At 50.4% G+C, this 20228-nt stretch overlaps 1 protein-coding gene across 11 annotated transcripts in view; it reads right to left on the bottom strand.

Annotated features, from left to right (window-relative positions):
* Positions 1-20228, bottom strand: part of LOC120961590 (interference hedgehog-like) — an 82513-nt gene that overhangs the window by 4983 nt on the left and 57302 nt on the right. For 5 of the 11 annotated variants that reach the window (XM_040385410.2, XM_040385401.2, XM_040385406.2 and 2 more), the window contains exons 4-9: positions 19964-20209; positions 4765-5386; positions 4366-4682; positions 3449-4302; positions 1907-2722; positions 1640-1815 (exon numbers count right to left, since the gene is read on the bottom strand). In XM_040385410.2, the coding sequence (XP_040241344.2) occupies positions 1640-1815; positions 1907-2722; positions 3449-4302; positions 4366-4682; positions 4765-5349 (2748 nt within the window). In that variant the 5' untranslated portion in view covers positions 5350-5386; positions 19964-20209. Of the gene's footprint in view, positions 1-9; positions 263-1639; positions 1816-1906; positions 2723-3448; positions 4303-4365; positions 4683-4764; positions 5387-19963; positions 20210-20228 lie in introns of those variants that run through there. The other 6 variants (XM_040385408.2, XM_040385411.2, XM_040385405.2 and 3 more) reach the window with 3 other exon arrangements.

Below are 20228 nucleotides of genomic sequence, written 5' to 3'. Positions count from 1 at the left end.
AAATCGATCTACACAGCAAACTGGCTACTGGGGTGGCGGGGGGGAGATGGGGGGGGGGGGTGGCGAGGGTGACAGATGAAAGTGAGGAGCAGATCAGGGGGAGCGAAAGGGAGGCGGGGAGGGGGATGTTTTCCCCCTAAGAGTCGTGAAGCGAGAAAGAAGCGGCAGCTTTTATCCTCCACACACTAACACAAAACAGATTGCCTACATTTAGGCGCTTCCTCGTGGAGAGCGCAAAGATTCAGTTCCGCCGAACGTAGTGCTGGAATTGTGGGCATCCGACCACAACAGCAACAACAGCAACAAGTGAGATAGTAGTGTGTAATCGAAAGGAAGGGAAGGAAAGAAGAATACAAAGAAGATCAATAGTAAAGAGAAGAAATAGAGCGCAATCGCAGTGTACGCAGTACGGGATGATCGTATCGCGATCAAAACGGTGCGGCATCAGGTAGAAACAGGACGGTTAGAGTAGGTGTAGAAAAGAAAAATGACTGTTAAACCGATCCTCTCCCCAACCCGGGAGCAAGATGGAGGCGGGCAGAATGGGTGAAGAACAGAGCAAGAAATGGATGATGGAAAGGTTTGATGAAAGTGGTCGGGAGAGAGGGGGGGCGGGATTGTGTGGAAGGAAAGGATTACGAAGCGAAGCCTAAACCGAGCTCCTTCACCGTACCGAAACCGGGCGACCGTTAGGGCGATGGTAGAGCGAGCTATCCGTGGGCGACGAACGAGGAGTTTTGCTTGGGCTGAAAATTTGCGATTTATTTCTTGTGCGTTGTATTTTTTTTTTTTTTTGTGTATATGCAAGAAAGTACTTGTATGAGGAACGCTACGCTGTACACTAAAGGTCGATTTGGATCAATATTTACATGCAGTATGCACTACGATAGCTAATGTGAAACATATGTACAGAAAGGGTGAATATTCTTCTATTCAGAAATGAAGTTCAAGTTACGTTTAATCATGATCATAACAAAAAAAAAAAACATTCAAAATTACAAACAAAGACAAATATAAATTACAAAGGAAAAACTAAATAAAGGGAAAAGTACGCTTAAAAGAACGTGTAACTTAATTATGAAGAGTATCAAACAAGCTCAAAGATTTAAGCGAAAAACAATATCAAAATAAGGATAACGAGAACGAAACCAAACAAAAACAACATCAAATGGGAACAACACAATTCAAAACCAAAACAGGGGAAAGCAAAACATTCATCGCGCAACTTGGATAGTACTTGTTCGCTTGGTCGTGCAGGGAGCGGTTGAAGGGAGCAGCGAGCAAGATGAAGCAATCACTCATGCACGTTATACGCAACACAAAAGGCTTGTTAGTGGAAAGGAGCGGAAAAAGACATTAGTGAAGGAATCATTACCGGGCGGGCGAATGAACTACGGCGACTGACGTGACTTAAAACCATGTGCCTGATTTGCGGATTGCATACTTTCAGGCGCATCGCTTGTAAGTCCGTCTTCGCCGGTGCACTTGTAATATGTAAGCTATTCATCCGCCCCGCCGGGGGTAATTAAGTACCAAACGCACATGCAGTGTGGGGATTGGGGGAAGGAAACGTGCGGGGTGGAATGTTGTGTCAACCGAACGCATAACACTAGCGGTACGAAGCGGCATGAAAGCTCACCGTTACCTTGTCGCCATCCTGTGCCAGCGGGTTGGGCGTAATGTTCATCCGTCCGTTCATGCCGTTCGTGCGCGTCTTGTGGTGGGGCGGCGGCGGGCCCCTTGGTCCCCCATTGCTGACCGCACCGGCAAACCCGTTCTGATCGACCGGTATGTGTACCTTCGCATCTGGTTCATCTAAAAAAAAAAAAAAAACAAACCAAGTTAAAGTGCGGGAAACATTACACATTACGGTTTAAGTGAATTGACAGAAGAAGCTTCCGCTTACCTGCACCGTGGCCACGCTTCTTGCGCCGGCTGAAGCAGCAGCACAGAAACAGCACGAGCAGCACGCTCACGATCAGCACGCAGCCGATCACGAGCAGATAGTTCACCGGCACGACCTGGCTACCGTCCGGCCCTTCCGCTGCCGCTATCACCGTCGGTACGGTCGGTGGCGGCGTCGGTGGCTTCAGCGTCCGACCGGTCAGGATCGCGCTAAAGTCCGACGCGGCCGACGCGGTGAACGATTGCAGCTTAAACTCGTAGGCCGTGCCCGGCTCGAGATGATCGATCTTGAAGTGGCGGGCCGTGCTGCTGTCCACCGTGGCCTTCGAGTATTCGCCCGCCGTCGTGGCCGGCCGATAGTACGCGTAAAAGCCATCGATCGGGTGCGGCAGATGCTGGGGGAACTGCCACTGCAGCACGACGGCATGCTGCGACACGGGCTCGATGCGGGTGAGCGTCGGCGCCAGCAGATGGTTCTTGGTGAGACCGAGCTGGGAGCCACGCTGCAGGTGGAATTTGCCCGAGGCGGCTCCCTCCTTGTTGTCGTTGTTCGAGTAGACCGCCACGATGCGGAACCGGTACAGGTGGTCCGATTTGAGGTTGTTCACCTCGTAGGAGCGCGTGTACGGTGGGATGTCCTCGTTCTCCGTCATCCACTGGGTGCGGGCGATGTTTTTCGTCGGGTCGCCGAGCATTCGGTACTGCACCTTGAAGAACTGGATCGGCAGCCCGTCGCTGGACGGTACGGACCAGCGCACCATCACCGATTCGTCCGACAGCCGGGTAATGTTGGGCCGGGAGGGAGGTATCATTACCACTGGAAAGAGAGAGAGAGAGGCAGATGGAGAACAAGATGTTAGGGAGGGTTTTTTTTTTATTAATGGAAAGGCGTTGACAACCAACGGTTCACTGACAGCGGATCAATGCTCACGTTCTATGAAACGTCAAACCCAAATCTAAGTAACCAGAGCGTTCATGTCACTCTGTTTTGGTTCCTCTAAATTAGGAGTGTGTTTACATATTTCCCATTAAAGTTTAAGTGATTTAAAATTTATTGAAATTTGTTTTAGGGATTAAACTCCAAAAATGTCCAAATCAAAAGGCAAAGGAGCAAAGGGCAAAAAGAAAACCGCCGACCCCAACCTCGTCTACTGCGACGACAAACACTTTGACGAAGCGCTCGCCATCGTCCGCATCGAGCACTGCCTCAAGTGTCCCATCTACCGCACGATGGCCGAACGGACGTTCGACCAAATCGCTCAAACCTTCCCGGACAATCGCTTCAAGCTGATCGTGAACGAGTTCGACCGGCTGGAACCGCCGGAAGGCAGCTTCGAGCTGTCCATCGCCCGCAACTGCCGTCTACCGGGCCAGCCGCTCTGGACCGGTCTCAACCGGGGACCGCCGAGGTGCGAAAAGTTCCCCCCACTACACGCCGATCACCCGGCCTGGCAGCAGCTTATCGAGCAGATCGGACGCGTAATAAACCCACCCACGGCCCCGAAGCAAGCGGGCCTGTTCGGGATGCGCTTGCCATACTTACGGTTTTTGTGCTTCTTTCCACCCTTGCGCTTGGGCGAATGGTCCCCGCCGGCGCCGCCACCGCCGCCACCACCGCCCGCCTTCGGGCTGGACGGGACGGACCCGAGCGGTGTAGTGCCGATGCCGCCCGGTATCTGCTTCGGGATGACCTGCAGCAGATTGCCCTCGCTCGCCTCCCCGACCGCGTTGCGGGCGAAGCACTGCACGATGCCGGCGTGGCGCTTTTCCACCGACTGTATGATGAGCCGCGTGCCGTTCGTGCGTATCAGACCGTCCCACTCGGTGTAGTCGCCGTTGATCATCCAGTAGATGTCGGGATGGGGCGAACCGCGCGCAATGCACTCCAGCTCCAGGCTGTCGCTTTCGTTGGTGAGCGTCGAGCGGGGTGGCGCGACAATGCGCGGCGGCTCCAGCACGGTCAGCCACACGGAGTGTAGCAGCGGCGGATCGATGCCGTTCTGCAGCCGGCACAGGTACTGGCCCGCGTCCTCCGGATGGACGTTGGACAGCTGCAGGCCGTAGTCCTGGATGCGAGCGCGCACATTCAGCGGGATGCCGTTCGCTCTCGTCCAGGCGGGCACTGGGACGGGGTTGCCGACGCCCGGGCACTCGAGCAGGGCCGTATCGCCCGGCAGCACCGACACGTTCTGAGGCTGGGTGAAGGCGCGCGGTGCCGAGCGCGGTACGTAGTCGACCGTGACGGTGGTACGCTGGGGCAGTATGACTTCGCTGCCGGTGATGGAGTTGACGGCCGAGCACCAGTACGTGCCGGTGTCGCGCTGCGCCAGCGAGGCCAGTATGAGCCGGCGGCCCGTCTGGAGCTGCGTCACGTTCGGATAGATCGTCATGCCATCCCTGCGGGAAAGGAAAGCGGAAGATTACTTATTGCAATTACTTCCTTGCAGTAACACAACTTACTTGTAGTAGCTCCAGATGGGTGGCGGGTTCGAGACGATGTCACCGCAATCGATGATAATACTGTTGCCGGGGAATACCTTAAAATGCTGCTGCGGTTGTATGCGGCGCATCGTCGTCGGTACCCGATCGTGCCGGCCCGGCACACCGGTTGCCTCCGCCTCCAGCCCGATCGTCGCCAGCGTCAGGCGGGCCGGTATGGACGCAATCGCCGACGCACCGAACCACGCCACACACTGGTACTCGCCGATCGTGGATTCGCTTACCGACACGCGCAGCTTGTACCGGCCGTCAACGACCGTCGCATTGTACCCATGGTGCTGCAACGAGTGAAGAGCGTTATTAATAAAAAAAAAACCGGGCCCGACGATCCGTGTCCTAGTCTCCCTCCCTCCGACTTACATTGCTCTGGATTAGCACGTAGTCTTTGCGCTGTCCCGCCGTACCCTGCGCCCGAAACCGCCAGTCCAGCTGCTCCGGCATCAGGTTCAGCTCGCACTCAAACAGCACCTCATCGTCGGCGGGTGCGATCGTCGACTCCGGCGCACGAATGATGTACAGGCCGAGACCGCTGCCACCGCTCGAACGGCCCGAGGAGCCACCGGAGTACTGCTGGGAGGATGGCGGGACACTGCCACTCGTTCCACCACCGTGTGCCGGTGCCGTTTGATGGTGATGTCCATGGGAGTGATGTGAATGATGCGAGTGTGAGGACTGCGGGGAACCGAACACCGTGGGCAGGATGCATACGGTTAGCAGTAGGCACAGTCCCAATAAACTGTGCGATATCCGCCGGTCCGACCACCTACTGCATCGATGGCAGTGAGGCAGGTGCTGCTGGGTACGGCAGGATCTCCTCCTACTGCTCACGAGTGGTCGCCGTGCTGCTGGAGGTCGTTTGCTTGCTTGCGTGTACATTGTGGAGCTGAGTGGTGCTGCTGGCGGATGAGTGGCGGTGTCGCTGAGTCGATCGTTTGCTGAACACATTGTTAAACGCTTCCAGGTTCGGGCTAGTGCATATCCACTGCAAAGAAACGGGGGAAAAAGAGCAGATATAAGGCTTCATTAGGGACATGAAGGTTGAAATGATTGCTCATGTAATATCCCTTGGTTTTGTGGGACATAATAAACCTTTTAAAAGAGTTAACTTTGGGAAGGGTTTCAGTGCGATAAGGGAGTTCAGGATGTATCAGGGATTGAATGACATTGAATGGAGTTGCTGGTACGGGGTGAAGTTCACCAAGATGTGTGACGCATCTGCAAAGGTTTGCAATGTTCTCCTTCCCAACAGAACCTATCCCCAGTTATCCCAAACCTTTCCACAAATTTTCCCCCAAATCCCATACCGTTCCGAACACAAAACCGAGCCAAACCCAAACCGATGGTGGAATGCAGCAAGCAACCAGAAAGCATTACGGTGCAGTTTACAGCACAGCTCACAGCTGAGCCTCTACAACCAATCCAAATCCAATAGGGGTCGCCGAAGTTTGGACGCTCGCCCGAAAGTGGATCGAAATCTCGGTCCGGATGAGTTGCGTCTTGACGTGGTCCGGACGTGATTGATGATAGATTAATCACATCGTCACGGCGATCCCTCACGGTGCGTGTTCTGTGTGTGTGTGTGTACCTTGACGCTGCCTAGACGACCATTCCGACCCTTTACCCATCTTCCCTAGCTTCGAACGGGACCGACTCATGTCAGTGCCGTAAGCGTTGATGAGTTGTTAGATTTCCAAACAGTTTAGGTAGAGATTATTCCCGAAACCCTCGCCCAAAGTCCCAGTAGTGTCTCTGACATGTGTCTAGGCGCGTTCCATCACTCTCAAGCGCCTCATGTGTGTGTCTGTGCGTGATTAGAAAAGGAAGGAGAGAAAAAAGCGATTAATCTTGCCCCCGAAACGTTTCAGCCGGGGGAGAGAGAGTCTGCTTTATTTGTTTTCGATCGACATTTTGAAGCAAACGACGAAAGCGATAGAGTAAACGATCCTCCTCCTCCTCCTCCTCCGCCTTCTGCATGATAACTGCGAGATCCCAGACAGAACGGACAGGACGGGAAAGGCGTTGACTTATCAACTACACGTACCACGAACGGAGAGCCCGTTCATTCCTGTCCAAACTTCCTCTTCGATCGTTAGGTCTGCTTACAGGCAGCAGAGTTCTTAGAAACGCCCCCCTAACGCACCGTTGGCTGACAGACTGACTGTCATATGTTTGATTCAAAACGGTTACGATAACTCAAACATCTTTCCATTCCAAAAAGGACACTCCTCGATCGTAGTTTGTGTAAACATAGAATAATTTATCGTAAACACATCATACCGTTCCGTTTCCCGCTGCCAACTCCCGACACTGACCGATCACCATAAATTTGGGCACTAGATCAGGTTGCTTCCTTCCGGACCTCGACCCTCTCACTCTCTCTCTCACACACTGCCAACTAGTACCGCCATGCGCACTGCACCACCGTGGGAAAACAGGAAGTCCATTTCCAACTCCTCCAGCGACCGGGCGCGTTTATTTGAACCAATATTTAACCGCTCGCTGCGTTGTGTTAGATAAACAAACACTCGCCTTACAGTCGCGCTTATGTTTATCGCACTGTTTTCCAGGCGGGGTAGGAAGAATGATGGTTTGATTACACATAAACTGGCACGCAATGCTTAATTGATTGTGATCGATGAATGACGCAGTGAGTGAGTGGTAGTGTGATGGGCCTTACAACAAGCAATGATAATTAGCCTGCCCCGAGATTGCGGAACTCACTCAATGACGATCGGTATCGGATAGGGTTTACGGGGTGGTTTCGTGAATTGATTTGACGAAGGGGGGGATTCTTGATTGATTGAATGGCTTTATCGGGTTCCTCGCGTGGATACGATCGATCTTGGATCTTGGAACGAACGGAGAACAGGTGTATAAGTAAATCACTTTTAGGGGGACGAAACTGTTCAACAAGAATAGAAAGATTTATTCTATTCAAATACACCAAGCCAGGGGAAAGAATTTGTCAGCCACTGAACTTCGAACTGATAAGCTGAACTGCTCCATCAATCATCGTTCGGTTCAACATTCTCAGCAACGCCACCCCTCTGTGGCTGCGCACCACCTTCTAATTAAAACTACAAATTCATTCCCTTGGAATGAACTCGATCAAAGGAAGCCATGCCAGAAGATGCCTTCCCTTCATCTCCAAGGCAAAGTTTATTGCACCGTCCGGGGACCCCGGGGGCAGTAAAGTTTATGGAGCACAAGCGTTTATTATTCGTTATGAAGCCATAATCGGTCCCTTGCCGTCGTTTGTTCCGTGGTCATTCTTTGGGCTTTACAAATTGATACGAAAAGGAGGAAAAAATGAACAAAAAATGAGTAAAAAACATCAACATTTACAACGCCCAGCGCAGAAAATGCGTTCGGCTTCCATGGTGGTTCCAATATACAGCTCAAAAACGCACAGGATGTGGAGAATCGAACGCCGGCACCAACAGAACAACAAGAACAAACACACACTTACACACCCGAACCGACCACGGGGCGGCAAAATAAGACAGACAGCAGCATAATTTTACGACAATGTTTTGAAAACCATAAACCACAATCTCGTCAATGGAAGCGGATGGTGCGGACGGGGTTCCCCTTGTGCCGGTTTGGCGTGTGTGTGTGTGTGTGTATGTCTCCGTTATTTAATATAATCTTGTTCTTTTTTTTATAAGACTTTCCTGTTCTGCGGTGCGCTGCAGCTGCCCTATAAAATGGGGTTTCGAATTATTTTAATTTTAGATTAACGACCGTCCGACGATCCCTCCTTTCTGAGTTGGTGGCGAAGTGGGTTTAGTGCTCGATCTGTCGTGCGAGTTGCGATTTAAGCGTTAAAGGGTATGCAGGTGCTATCGTGTGCATTCGGCGGCCGATGGAAGGTGGTGTATAAATTAGGCGTATTTTACGTTCCAGTTCCTTTAACTGTTATTCGATCGTACAGTAAGATGTGTGTTTCCGAATTTATCTCTCTCTCTCTCTTATACACACACAATGAACATGTGTCAAATCGCACGAAATGGTGCATAAATTATGCTGCGAGATTGAATTTTCTATCAACCCAATATTCCAAAGCGCATGATTAGTCGCGAACAGGTGCATCCAACATTTTAGGATCTTACTGCACAAGAATGAAACCGAACGCTGCTCCAAATAGTTCACAATTTGACATATTTTAACCTTGTGATCCAGAGCTGCGAGGATGATCGAGAAGGATTATGTTCGATACATACCGACCGCTACACAGAGCTTAATGGTGAAGAAATCAATCAACCATATTCCCGCGCCAAAGTCTGTTCGGAGACTCGCCGCCTAGACGGCCATCGCATCGGTTGAGCGATTGCCAATTTCCAAAAAAAGAGGTTCCTTCTTCACTAAAAATTGATCGCCCCGATCTTGAACTCCATCCCACACACACGGGTGGGCCGTGCGCGAGCGCGTGCGAACGCGCGAACGTGTTTCATCAATCTTACTGATGTAGTGCCGCGTACGATGGCCAATCCGTATCGAACGCTTTAATTACTGCACATTTTAACCCCTTTTTAAATTTATCATCCCCTTTGCGCGCTTTGCCGGGCGGCACGATCCAGTGGGTGCGCGTGCGATCTTGCCTGCGATCACCGTCGCCCCATCAATTTAACCATTTCGGAAAGAGCGTTTTTCGATGAAGAGCGGAATCGATCAGGCGGCAGAAGCATCACAGCCAAACCACACACAACCACCCCTACGGAGCTCGAATTGCGACAATTGTACTGTAAATGGTGATGTTGAGGAATGGTACAGTTGGTCCCTGCCTGCTTCCTTTGGCTGATCGTAAAAGAGATCACATTAGACACGAACCATTAGACGAAAAGCCGACCGCAGGGGCCGGCCGTGCGGGTTTGACCCTACGCATTCATCTTTTAAGACTCGTTCTCGGTCCCGTTGCCGCCACGGGCCGGGGGGGGGGGGGGGGGGCTATGAAAAATCGCCCCATTTTCCCCTTTAAAGGTCGGCAGCGGCGTTCCGTGTTCGGCATTTATTCGTTCTTCGAGCGCAATAGGCATTATGATGCTAGAGCGTTGCTTTACTAGCGTTAATGAGATTACATTACCTATTTGCCCGTGGCTGGTAGTGAATCGGTGTTCATAGAGACCGTTTTTATTTCACCGAGACTTTGCAATCATGCGGGGAAATTATGACAAATCTGAGACAATTTGCGGCTCGCTTTATTTTACGCCACTGAGTAGACAATCTGATCCTTAATGATTCAGAAAGTTACGGTCGGTTTTTGGGACCGTGCAGTGACGCGTATTTAACGATGATTTTGGGAACTTTACTGGTTTGTTACTGTTACGCAAAAAGGGACAAAAGGGAAAAAAAGAACTTCAATAAAGGTTATTCGTATGTAACCTTTCTGTTGGAAACTGTCCAAACTAAAGCCTACAATGTATCTGATCAAGGATCTGATACGTCTTTACTCCCATGAAGTCACCGCGATCAGGACACATTTGTTCACCATCCCAGCACAGCCATACAGCATTAATTATCGTTTCTTTTACACAGCAAAAAAACAAAACAACTACAACACAAACCTACGCTTGGTGGATGGATGATTTGACGTTGTAAAAATTAGCCCAATCGAATTAATGATTGCCGGACGGCCATCCCAGACAAACGAGCAGTCACTCTTACCGACCTACACCTCGCCGGTTTCGCTCACTCCACACTGTTCACAATCTAATTTTGACGTTTCCTTCCCATCATCGCAACCTTTCGGATCGCGAATTAATCACAAGAACGACCAATCTAATCAAACCGCGCGAGCTGAAATCTGAGATTCCAGATCAGCCCAAACACACACACAAACAAGCGCTGCTCTAGGGCCGCTCCCTGCAATTCCAGCCGGCTGCCTGGTGCTGCCTCATTTCAAGAGAACTCGTTCAACAAATTTCATCGACCGCCCGGAATCACGGCACCGGGGCCCCCGGAAAACACCGACCTCACTTACTTCACCCACCGCGTTTACTGTCTGCACATAGACCGTCTTCTCCAGCGGCCTCCGAACAAACCGACCACCACACAATTTGTTGGCCAAAAGGTTGCTCCCCAAAAACCTCAATGTGAATTCCCCTTGCACCATTACCCTCATTTGAGTATCCTTATAAGTTCGATCGGAAACTGGTCGATAAGACGGCGGATAAGCGCTGGAGCTGGTACGGCCACCGCGGGTGGAAATAATCATAAAAACATAAACCTGCCTCCTCTTCTTCCTCCGAGCCCGCTTCCAACCACCCGTAATCTCGACACACAGCGACACCGACACGAACGTACCGGGAGGGTCATCATTAGCAGCAATTCATTGGCATTCTCACGGAATGTTAATTGATTTTAGTCTGCTCCTGCTGCTGGAGGGGTTGCAAAGAAATAAACAGTCCGCAGTCGTAGGGGCGGCAGATTATTATTTGAGCGCCTTGTGTTATTTGAGGCGGGCGAGAGAGCTCATGAACCACCTGCCCCGTGCGGGTTCGAGAGAAGTCGAAAGGGGACGTAGAGACTCCTGGTCCTGGTAGCCTGCCCGCCTGATCAGCAGCGGGTGGTTGGCAAGGTTCTTTTCCACCTCAAATAACGAATAACAACAACAACAAGCAAAATAAACCTCGATAAAAACCGCGTTAAGGAAGCAGCATAAAACAAGCGGTAACAATACCTCAACACTTATAACGAGTTATTCGGATGTGAGGTACACACACACACGCGTCAAACAAACGATGCGTGTATGCTGATCAAGCCGGGAATCAGGCAAAAGGGGGCAAATGATTATAGTTTTATTTTCTTCGCTCTCCCTTTTTTCCTTAAATATTACCCCCCACAACACTAAACTAAACGATCGCCCGTCAAACGATTGAGGCGCACAGTCAGAGGCGCACAGAACGCAGCAAAAAGGCGGTTAACCAACAACAACATCAAAAAACCAAACTGGTCATGGCGATTGGCACAACATGATAATAAATGAGAAGAATCATTGTGTCCCGATCGCTAAACGAGCGACCCATGAGCCGGGCTGGTTAGAATCCGTCAAGTGTAACCAAACTTAAAACCAGCCAAGGGAGAGAGAGAGAGAGAGAGAGAGAGAGAGGGAGAAAACATGAAAGCTCTCTCCTCCCCCCGAAAATGAAACATGATGAAGCGATGGATGGGACGCAACAACAACAGCAACAAAAAACACATACTTCAATTCAACTTTCAAACCACCAAACCGCCCAGAAGAAGCGAACGTACGAAACCATTAGTAAAAAAACAACCCAACCCCACTTTTGGCGAAAATAAAGGGGGAGAGGGGAGGAGGGGGGGGTCCTAATTTAGGTTGCAGCGATCAGCGCACACGATCTGCACAACAACAAAATCTCCAAGGATCATAGGAGGATCGTGTCGCACTGGCGCAGTGACTCAGCCCGCGACCACGGCATACCGTGAGAAGAGGCTCTCTCTCTGAGCACGGTTCTGTGTGACTAATCGTGTTTCAGGTGGCCTTTTTTCCACCCCACAGAATCGATAATAAACCCCCTCGGCTCACCTGCTTTCCATCCCACTGGATGCCAAGGCAAATTGGCGGAATGATTGGAATCTCGCCCGAACGGCGCACGGCCACGGTCGGTGGGGAACCACTAACAGCACACATTAGTCTCCCGCGAAAACAGTTTAAGATGATCGTGGAATCGAGCAACACATTCAAAAAACAGCAAACCTCCAATGACAACCATCATCACAGGACAGGAAGGCGGATATATGCTGGCGAGGAAGAGAACAGAGAGCGACAGCAAAAAAAAAACAGTGCCACATTAGCTGTTAGTCTGCGCGGGGTGAACAAAGGGTGAAAAGAGTCGAAAATTACGCTCACAAAAAAAGGGGGGGGGGGTAGTTTCAAGAAACGATCGCCCCACCAGGGCCGAGGGGGGAGAGGACGGGCGCAGGCGGCAGGGTATAATAAATTGATAAAATTTAAATTACAATATTTATTTATGCAAATCGATTGGACACAACTTTTGGGCGAACGTTTCTTCTCTCCTTTTTTTCCAAAGGTGGTTTGGGGTTCTATTCCTCTTTTCCTCATTTTTTTGTTTTTTGAATATGCGCCTCATCATCGTCTCCGCGGTACGCCATTGGCACGGCGCGAACGCAGCACCGTGACACAACAGCGCAACAACCTGTTGCTGCGTTGGAATGTGTGCTTCGGTCGGGAGGCCGAGAATGATCCGAACACACTGGTGGGAAGACGGGCGCTGCTTTTCGTTGTTTTGCTCTGTTGCTCAGAGAGCAGACGGAGAACGCGGTTTACGGCTTTTTTTATTTTCTTCACGACCGCAAGAGAGTCAAATTTTAGCCATTTCCCCCCCCCCCTCCCCCTCCCCCCGCCCCCCCAAAACGCGTGAGCGAACGGCCGGAAAGGTCGGACAAATGTTTTATGGCCACATTCGGGTGTCAACCGAACCCGGCGTCAACATTCGGTTCTTCTGCGATGCACGATGCTACGAACGGAACCACTTGTCGCAGCGCGTGGTTTGTGTATCACAGCGCGCAAAAAACGAGAGACTTCCTGTGGTGAGCCTGCCTGTGTGTGTGTTTGTGGTGCAATAAATGACAGCAAAAGCAGCAAAGAAGAAAATCAAATTAACAAAGTTGCTCCCACAATCGATCGATTGTGCGAGTGGTTTCAAACGACGGCCACTAGGTGAATAATTTATTGAAGAGTTTTTGCCCCAGCTTCCGCCAGCGCCATTGGGACGCGGGACATTCCTTGTAATGAATTCAAGGAAAGCTTTCAAGACGAGAAAAATGCGAAACCGAAGGAAATACACTCCCTCCACCTGCTCTACTAGATACAAATGATACAACTTCGCTGCATGATAAGATATCAGGTGGGAAAAGGCTGATCAAGAAACACAAATTAATAAGCATTCTTAAAAGGGTTTGAAGGTGAATGATGGCATTTAATGTTGGGAGTTTTTAGGCGTGAAAAGGAAGCATTTCAGATCGATAAAGCAGTGCCTAATTAAAATATCAAGCTCATAGCTTACTCTTACTCAATAGACACCGATTGTGGGTAAAAAACTGTTAAACGCTTGTTTTTGTTGTGCAGTTTGCATACCTTTTGGCGCTAAAAAGCCTTCACTTTAACAGCTCAAATTAATTACCTTTACTCGATGCTTTCAATGCATCGTAAAGTCAAGTCAGTAGCTTCTCTAGCTAGCGATCAAAAGTAGGAAAATAAACATTCCCAAAGCTCTGCAGAAACTCTCTCCAGCATTGTCGGAAAGGACTGCAAACCACACTAACACGTTCATCGCAATGCGACAACGGCCCTCCCCCCCGTTCTGGGGAGGACCACTTACTAGGAGACTTTTTAATTTTTATTTGCTTCTACCTTCCCACCCTAGCAGTGGCTAGAGGCCAGGCTCAGGCATCAAGCCTTCTGTACTGACAATTTTTCATTTTACCACCCACAACCACCCTCACCAATCAGCATACCACCTCCACTATCCAGCTTTTGTCAGGCGGTTTCTACCGATTTGGTTGATATTTTTTTTTATTTAATCCCGACTGCAGCCCTTTTTATTTGCCTCCTTCTGCAGCAAAACCGTGCATGATTCAACGGCCGTGCTCTGGTGCAAAAGCTCGATCTATCGTGCCCCCGTAAAAACAGCATTTCAGTTCAGGTCGTAAAGCACATTCCTTCGACCAGCTTGAACCGGGTGGTGATGGTGGTTTTGTTGTTTCGCTGGCGATTCACCCATCACCACCCACCACACAACCGCTAGATTCGTTCTGGTTCAGCAAAATCCCAGACAAAAAATGCTGCACAAACGATAATGGAATACGCGCTCGATGCAACTGGCTAGGTTCGATGCAACCGAAACCGATCCGATCGGTTCACGCACTGCCAAAGCCTCCAGCCTAAAAGCCCTGGAGCCTAATCTGTGCCGCGGAAAAGTTCGCGCTGATTCATGGCGTCGAAATGTGGAAACGAGAGCGCGCAGATAGACGCGCACACAGACACACACACACACACAGGCAGTGGCCGGCACCAAACATTCCGTGCTACCTGGCCGATTACGTGCGAAGCTTGTCTGCACCAGATTTATGCCTTCTCATGCTTCCCTTGCACCGGGCAATCGGGGTCAGTTACAGTTTCCGCCAGCTGCATCTGCCGTCTTTTCCCTTCTGGAAAGCGACGACGCTCACCTGGAAGGGTGTTGTTTTGCGTTCCGGTTTAGGTCGCTCTCGTTTTCTCTCTCTTTCTCTCTCCTTTGAATACTTCTTCATCCATGGCATGCTCCAAACAACACTTGTGTCTAAACGAGGTGAAGGGCTTTAGTGATGGGCACAGAGCAGGATGCTCTACACGGGGAGCGGTGACACTGAACCCTTCCTTATCCACGACCCTCCACAGGTACACGGATTGAATTTCCACACACTTCATCCATCCATGCAGGTAATGCCGGTTTGGTTGCGGAATTCGTTTGGAAAATCCCAAGCATACAGCAAGGTGCAAAGCCGCTAAAAGGCCTACATTTTTAACCTACAAGTTAAGCCAGCTTTAAACCCCCCCGAACAAGGAAGGATGTGTTTCAGCCTCTTCTGTATGTAATGCACCAATTTTCCCATCCATCTCCATTACAAAAGAGCGAACTGGGGCGCGGAAGACACTGCCACAGCCACTCTCAGACCTTCCTCAAGGGCGACAGCTTATCCAATTTCCTTGGCTCAAGTGTTTGCCCTCGGTGTATGTCACCAATTCAACCACTCCCTACCCATCGGGCATTCGTTTCGCGAAGGAAAACTTTTCCGTACCCAATTTACTTGTCGCGTGGCGGGGAAGGCCAAGAGCGCCTCCGGGAACTGGACTTTCTTTTCTTTATTTTCTCTCCTCAAAGTTTGCACAAATCGCGCGTGCAAATTAACATTCCCGAGTCCGAGCCGCGGAAATGAATTATCGTTTAGCGGCGGGCCACAATTTTTGCCCGACGACCATTCCTCTACCGGGCCCCTTCATTCCCAGGCCGAGGACACGCTGATGAATGTGAATCTCCCCCCTCCCCATCGGGTGTTGCCAGTAAACTTCTCCGATGACAAATTCCCACGGTCGTGCATGTCACATTCTTTGCAAAAGAGCGCTTGTTTTTTTTGTAAATTTTCTTTCCAAGATATATTTCATTTTGATAGCTCCCCAAACCTTCCACTTCCACCAACCCCCCCGTGGGAGCCATACCGCCAAAAGCCTTCAATGGGGAAAGTTAACGAGCAGGATTTATCCGACTTGGGTTGGATCCTTGAAAGGCATCTGCACCGAAAGGAGAGAGGAGCGCGAGAGACGAAGAACCATCCAAGAAGGTGGTCTCCATGGTTGAGTTCTCCGAGCAACAGGACGACCACTCCATCACCCAAAGGCTCCCGCCGACCAAAAGGAGCTTGTTCTGAATTTCATGATAAATCAAAATAAATTGACAGTCTCCAACTTTGCCGCAGCTCCCGCGCGCCCACCTTTGCACGCAGCAACTGCAGCAACTCTCCTATCCGGACACTCGATCAGCACACGCACAACAACAAAACCTTAAACGAAACGAAGAATTATTGGCGAAATTAAATCCAAATTTGCTTCCCTCCAAGCGTGCACACCCTCTGCACTTAATCGCTTCCACAGCGATTAATATCCCATTGCAGGCATCAGAAGCCTTCCGAACCTACGCGCCCAATCGGCGAATGCCGTATGCCGCCGGCTGTACTTTCCCTTCCAGCAGGAGATATTGCTCGCCATTTTTTCGGTGTTCCTCGTAATCTCTAAGACAAGATCCGATTTTCATAAAAAACAGCTTCCATATCTTTCTGTGCTGTCCTTTGCTTTATAGTTTTGGGCGCGACAAACACTTGTTCTCATTGGAGTTGGCTGCTATCTCGCTCGTGCTGCAGCAGATATCCAAATCAATCTTTCGAGAGTTGCGAATTTGGTTTCGAAGCAAAACAACAAAAAACCGAGCTCAATATAAATGGGACGACAAGCTGCCGGTGTACTTCTTCTCCAGAGGCACTGGACAGTGGACTTATTCGCAGAACAAACCACCAGCACCACCATCACCTCCATCCAAGGAATGTCACCCGGTAAAGTGTCCCCGCAGAAAGAGAAAGAGAGAGATAGGGAGAGCCCCGAGATTAACCCACCCGAACTGTGCCGCAGAATGCAGATCAGGGAGCAGCAAGCAGACACCCGCGGTCAGATCAATCCAACCAGCAGAGAGCCCGAATCGATCGCTGGTCGCGTTCGAAAGTCGTGGCCGTTGTGGTGATTACCGTGCGCTGATCTCGCTCGCAACCGGTTTGGGACAACGGGCATGATGATAGGCGCAACGGGGTGAATAAAAATACCAAACTCCTTCGCCCGCTCGCGAACTGTGAAAGCCAGCGGTGCACATTCCAGACGCGCACGGCTAACAACCCACGGCCGCGAAAAGTTCCGCCTTTAGCTTGCGTCCAACGAAATATCTTGCGCGTCCGAAATCTTAACCATCGTCTTAGCTGATGCTGCTTTTTTGTGCGCAAAGACTAAGCTCTTGCCGGCTTGCGGGAACACAATGTTCGCACAAAATCTTGACAACGACTCCCACCAATGCAAAAATGTTTTAATCATCCCCGGCATCCCACGGGGGCCCGGTTGCAACCTGCATAAACGTGGCAGGAACACACCGTCGTCGTCGTCGTCATCGTCGTCCTTTTCGTCTCTGCGGGCGTGATTTATCCGTTCGCGACACAGGCCTTGGGATTCGGCCCCTCTCCGAGTCCACTCTTCCCTCCCGCTGGTCATCCTGTAAGACGAATGGCTTTCAGATCTTGGTGGGATGATAATGTCGAACCGTCGGTGGTGGTACCAGTGCGCACCAGTCGTGACAGTTTCGACCCCAAAAGCGAAGAAGAAACAAGAAAAAAAACGGTGAATGTGTCTTTTTTCCTTCTCCTTACCGTTGCAGGCAAATTGATACGAAATCGTCCACCACTGTTGATCAGGTTTGCAGCATTTTGTCACAAAGTTTCATGTACAATATTCATAAAAAAGCAAGAAGTTTTTGAAACACTACTCAACCTCAAACCTTAGACACCTCCGGACATTTCTACACCAACCAATAAAGAGCATATCATATTGACGTTGCATCACAACTCGTGCATCAACGCGGCTTGCCGAACGTGACGATGAGCGCGCACTTTGTCGCATCGGGCCAGCTGATTGACAGCTCGCGCGCCCTGCAGCGGCACACTCGGCGGCATGTGCGAAATGTGCAAATTTTTGCAAACCGTACCCGGCATTAAGCCGGTCTATTAAGGGGCTTGACACTTTTCGGGATGGAGTTGCATCCGACTCGCCGCGCCTTAAACGGGCCGCAATTGAACGGCGAGTCGACGAGCTTTGGGGGAACACTTCACACCGCCACCACACTTCACACTTTGGCAGGAGTGTGTTTATGGCACTCGCCTGGAATGGGGTGCCACACGGGGGTGACAGCGAAAAACTATCTGCCACTAACCGGATGTTGCGCCGGAGTGGATGGGACAGACAGGCAGCGGGTATTGTACAATCGCTGCGTTATCGACAGTGTGTGGACTTTGATTGAATGTTGAAGCGTAATAAATAGCAACGCCAGTAACCGTTGGTGCATGATTGTTGATGTGGGAGACAAGTGTCATGCGGTTGGTAAATTGATTGATTGTCACGCAGATTGCATTACTTTAGGCGTTTGGAAGTGCAAATAAGGACCAAATGCGCCTAAAGTTATACTACAGGCAGTACAAAGTTACTCTTTTAACAGCAAATTTATTGTAACAGTGTTGTTCTTAGCTATATTATTATGTTTATTAGCTTGTTTGTGTTGATTAAACAATAAACAGAGTATCTTCTTCATAAATCTCGGGATGTTTGATTCCAAAAACCCTCCACCGAAGTAAATACAAACAAAGGCCCATACTAAATGGTAGTTGGTTTTGCAAATCATAACTCGTCTGTTTGCTTGCGATGCTAATTGTTGCAGTTTGTTGTTTCACTTCCAGGAAAGATTACATTTCCCCCCTTCATCCGATCTGCGCCCGATTACTACTTGCGGGCTGTATCGATCGATCGGAAAACTACCCTCTTCCCTCCCCCCCCCTCCATCAGTAGTGGGCGCCCTTTAACCGTACCACTAAATAAATAATACACCGTAATCAATTTACGCATGCACGCTCGGAGTGCAGATCGGCGATGCGATCGGGCCGACAACGATGAGTGCGGAGCAGTGGCCATGATCTTGCGTTCACCTCGAGATGTTCAGCCGAAAGCCGGCGTCTTGCTCCCTCTCCCTTTTGCCGCCTGCTTATCGCACTTTGCGGATCTGGCAAGCTGATCGATCGTTGCACTAGGAACAACCGCACAAGGACGCTCAATACATACACTCACACACACACGTGGCTGCATACATTGGCTGCAGCGAGACGCTCCTGCTGCACACGGGGTTCACTCCCAAACAATGCAGAGCAAGCGCGAGCCACCACTAAACGTGTCCTTTAGTGCCGGTGCGGTTGGTGGGATAGAGAGAGAGGTCACCGATGCTGTACAACATCCGCACCCTTTGCCAAACGACAAACCGGAGGCATCCCGCCACTCCCCTCGCATTGCATCCCCTGCAAACCGTACGCGGGATCGCACAAACCACAAGAAGCAAAACCAACGATCGCGGGAGGGGAAACAAATCGGGCGATCGATGCGCGATCGTGAATTCGTTCACCGGGCGCGTACTAAAAAACACCATTAAAATGGAGTGGAGTGTGCAAGCCACAGTGTGGCCAACCGTCCCCCCCCCCCTCCTCCCTTCTGTAGGCCACCCTTTCATCCTGCCACAACAAGCGAACGATCTCCGCCCCGGCCGATTCGCGGTGGTCGCGCGAAACATGCATTCCACGCAAAATGAGGATAATTTTTTATTATTATTTTATGTTTACTTTTCTTCGCTCGGTCGTTTCGCAAGCGCCCTCCCCATGCTCGGGTCCGATCTTGGGAGGGTTTTTGCTGATTTTATTATACTCTCGCTCTCTCACACACACACTGCCTCACTCTTGTTTGCTGCTGCTGCCTTCGTCCCTTTGCCACACCACCCAACCATCCGCCACCGCACAGGATGCATTTCCCTCTTTCCTGTTGATCCCTTCCTTCAGGTGGGTTTCAAGCGCGTGTGTCGAGCGTCCACCGTCTCCACCGCTCTGTTTCTGCGATCATTTTCTCATCGATAGGAAGAAACAAATCTTGCGATTTCGAATGGGTAAAGAAATAAAAAACAACAACCATCAAACTGAATCGAGAGATATGTGCAAGAAAGGAGAAATGATCTGTGTGTGTGTGTTCACATTCTTGCCACCCAACATTCCCACCCTTGCGAGCCGCGGTTGTGTGTGCTGCTGATCGCACGGAGAGAGGGGGTTTGTTTTATGGGATTATCTTGTACGATGGATTTGCTTCCACTGTGTGGGGATGGCATTGCCGTTTGGTAATAAATATTATCCCGCACTTACTTACCTTCAGTTTTGTGTTCCGTCTCGCTCGCTCGCTCGACTTGTTGGTCCTGGAGGGCCACACTCTGAGCCAAACAGCAGAGTGTGTAGTCTTTTAAGTTCGCTAAAATAACAAAAAAAAGGTGCAACGCTTTGGGGCAGTGTGCGTCCAGTGCGGACAGTCCCGGGAGCTGAACAGTTATCGATGGCTGTGGGGGCTGCTAACGTTCGCCGCGTCCTTTCCCTGTTTAGTTCATTAGCAGCCAATCATCTGGAAAGAAAAACAACCC

This window comes from Anopheles coluzzii, chromosome 2, assembly GCF_943734685.1.
Source record: "Anopheles coluzzii chromosome 2, AcolN3, whole genome shotgun sequence".
In the NCBI taxonomy this organism is placed as follows: domain Eukaryota; kingdom Metazoa; phylum Arthropoda; class Insecta; order Diptera; family Culicidae; genus Anopheles; species Anopheles coluzzii.
This window is presented reverse-complemented; position numbering and strand designations above follow the sequence as displayed.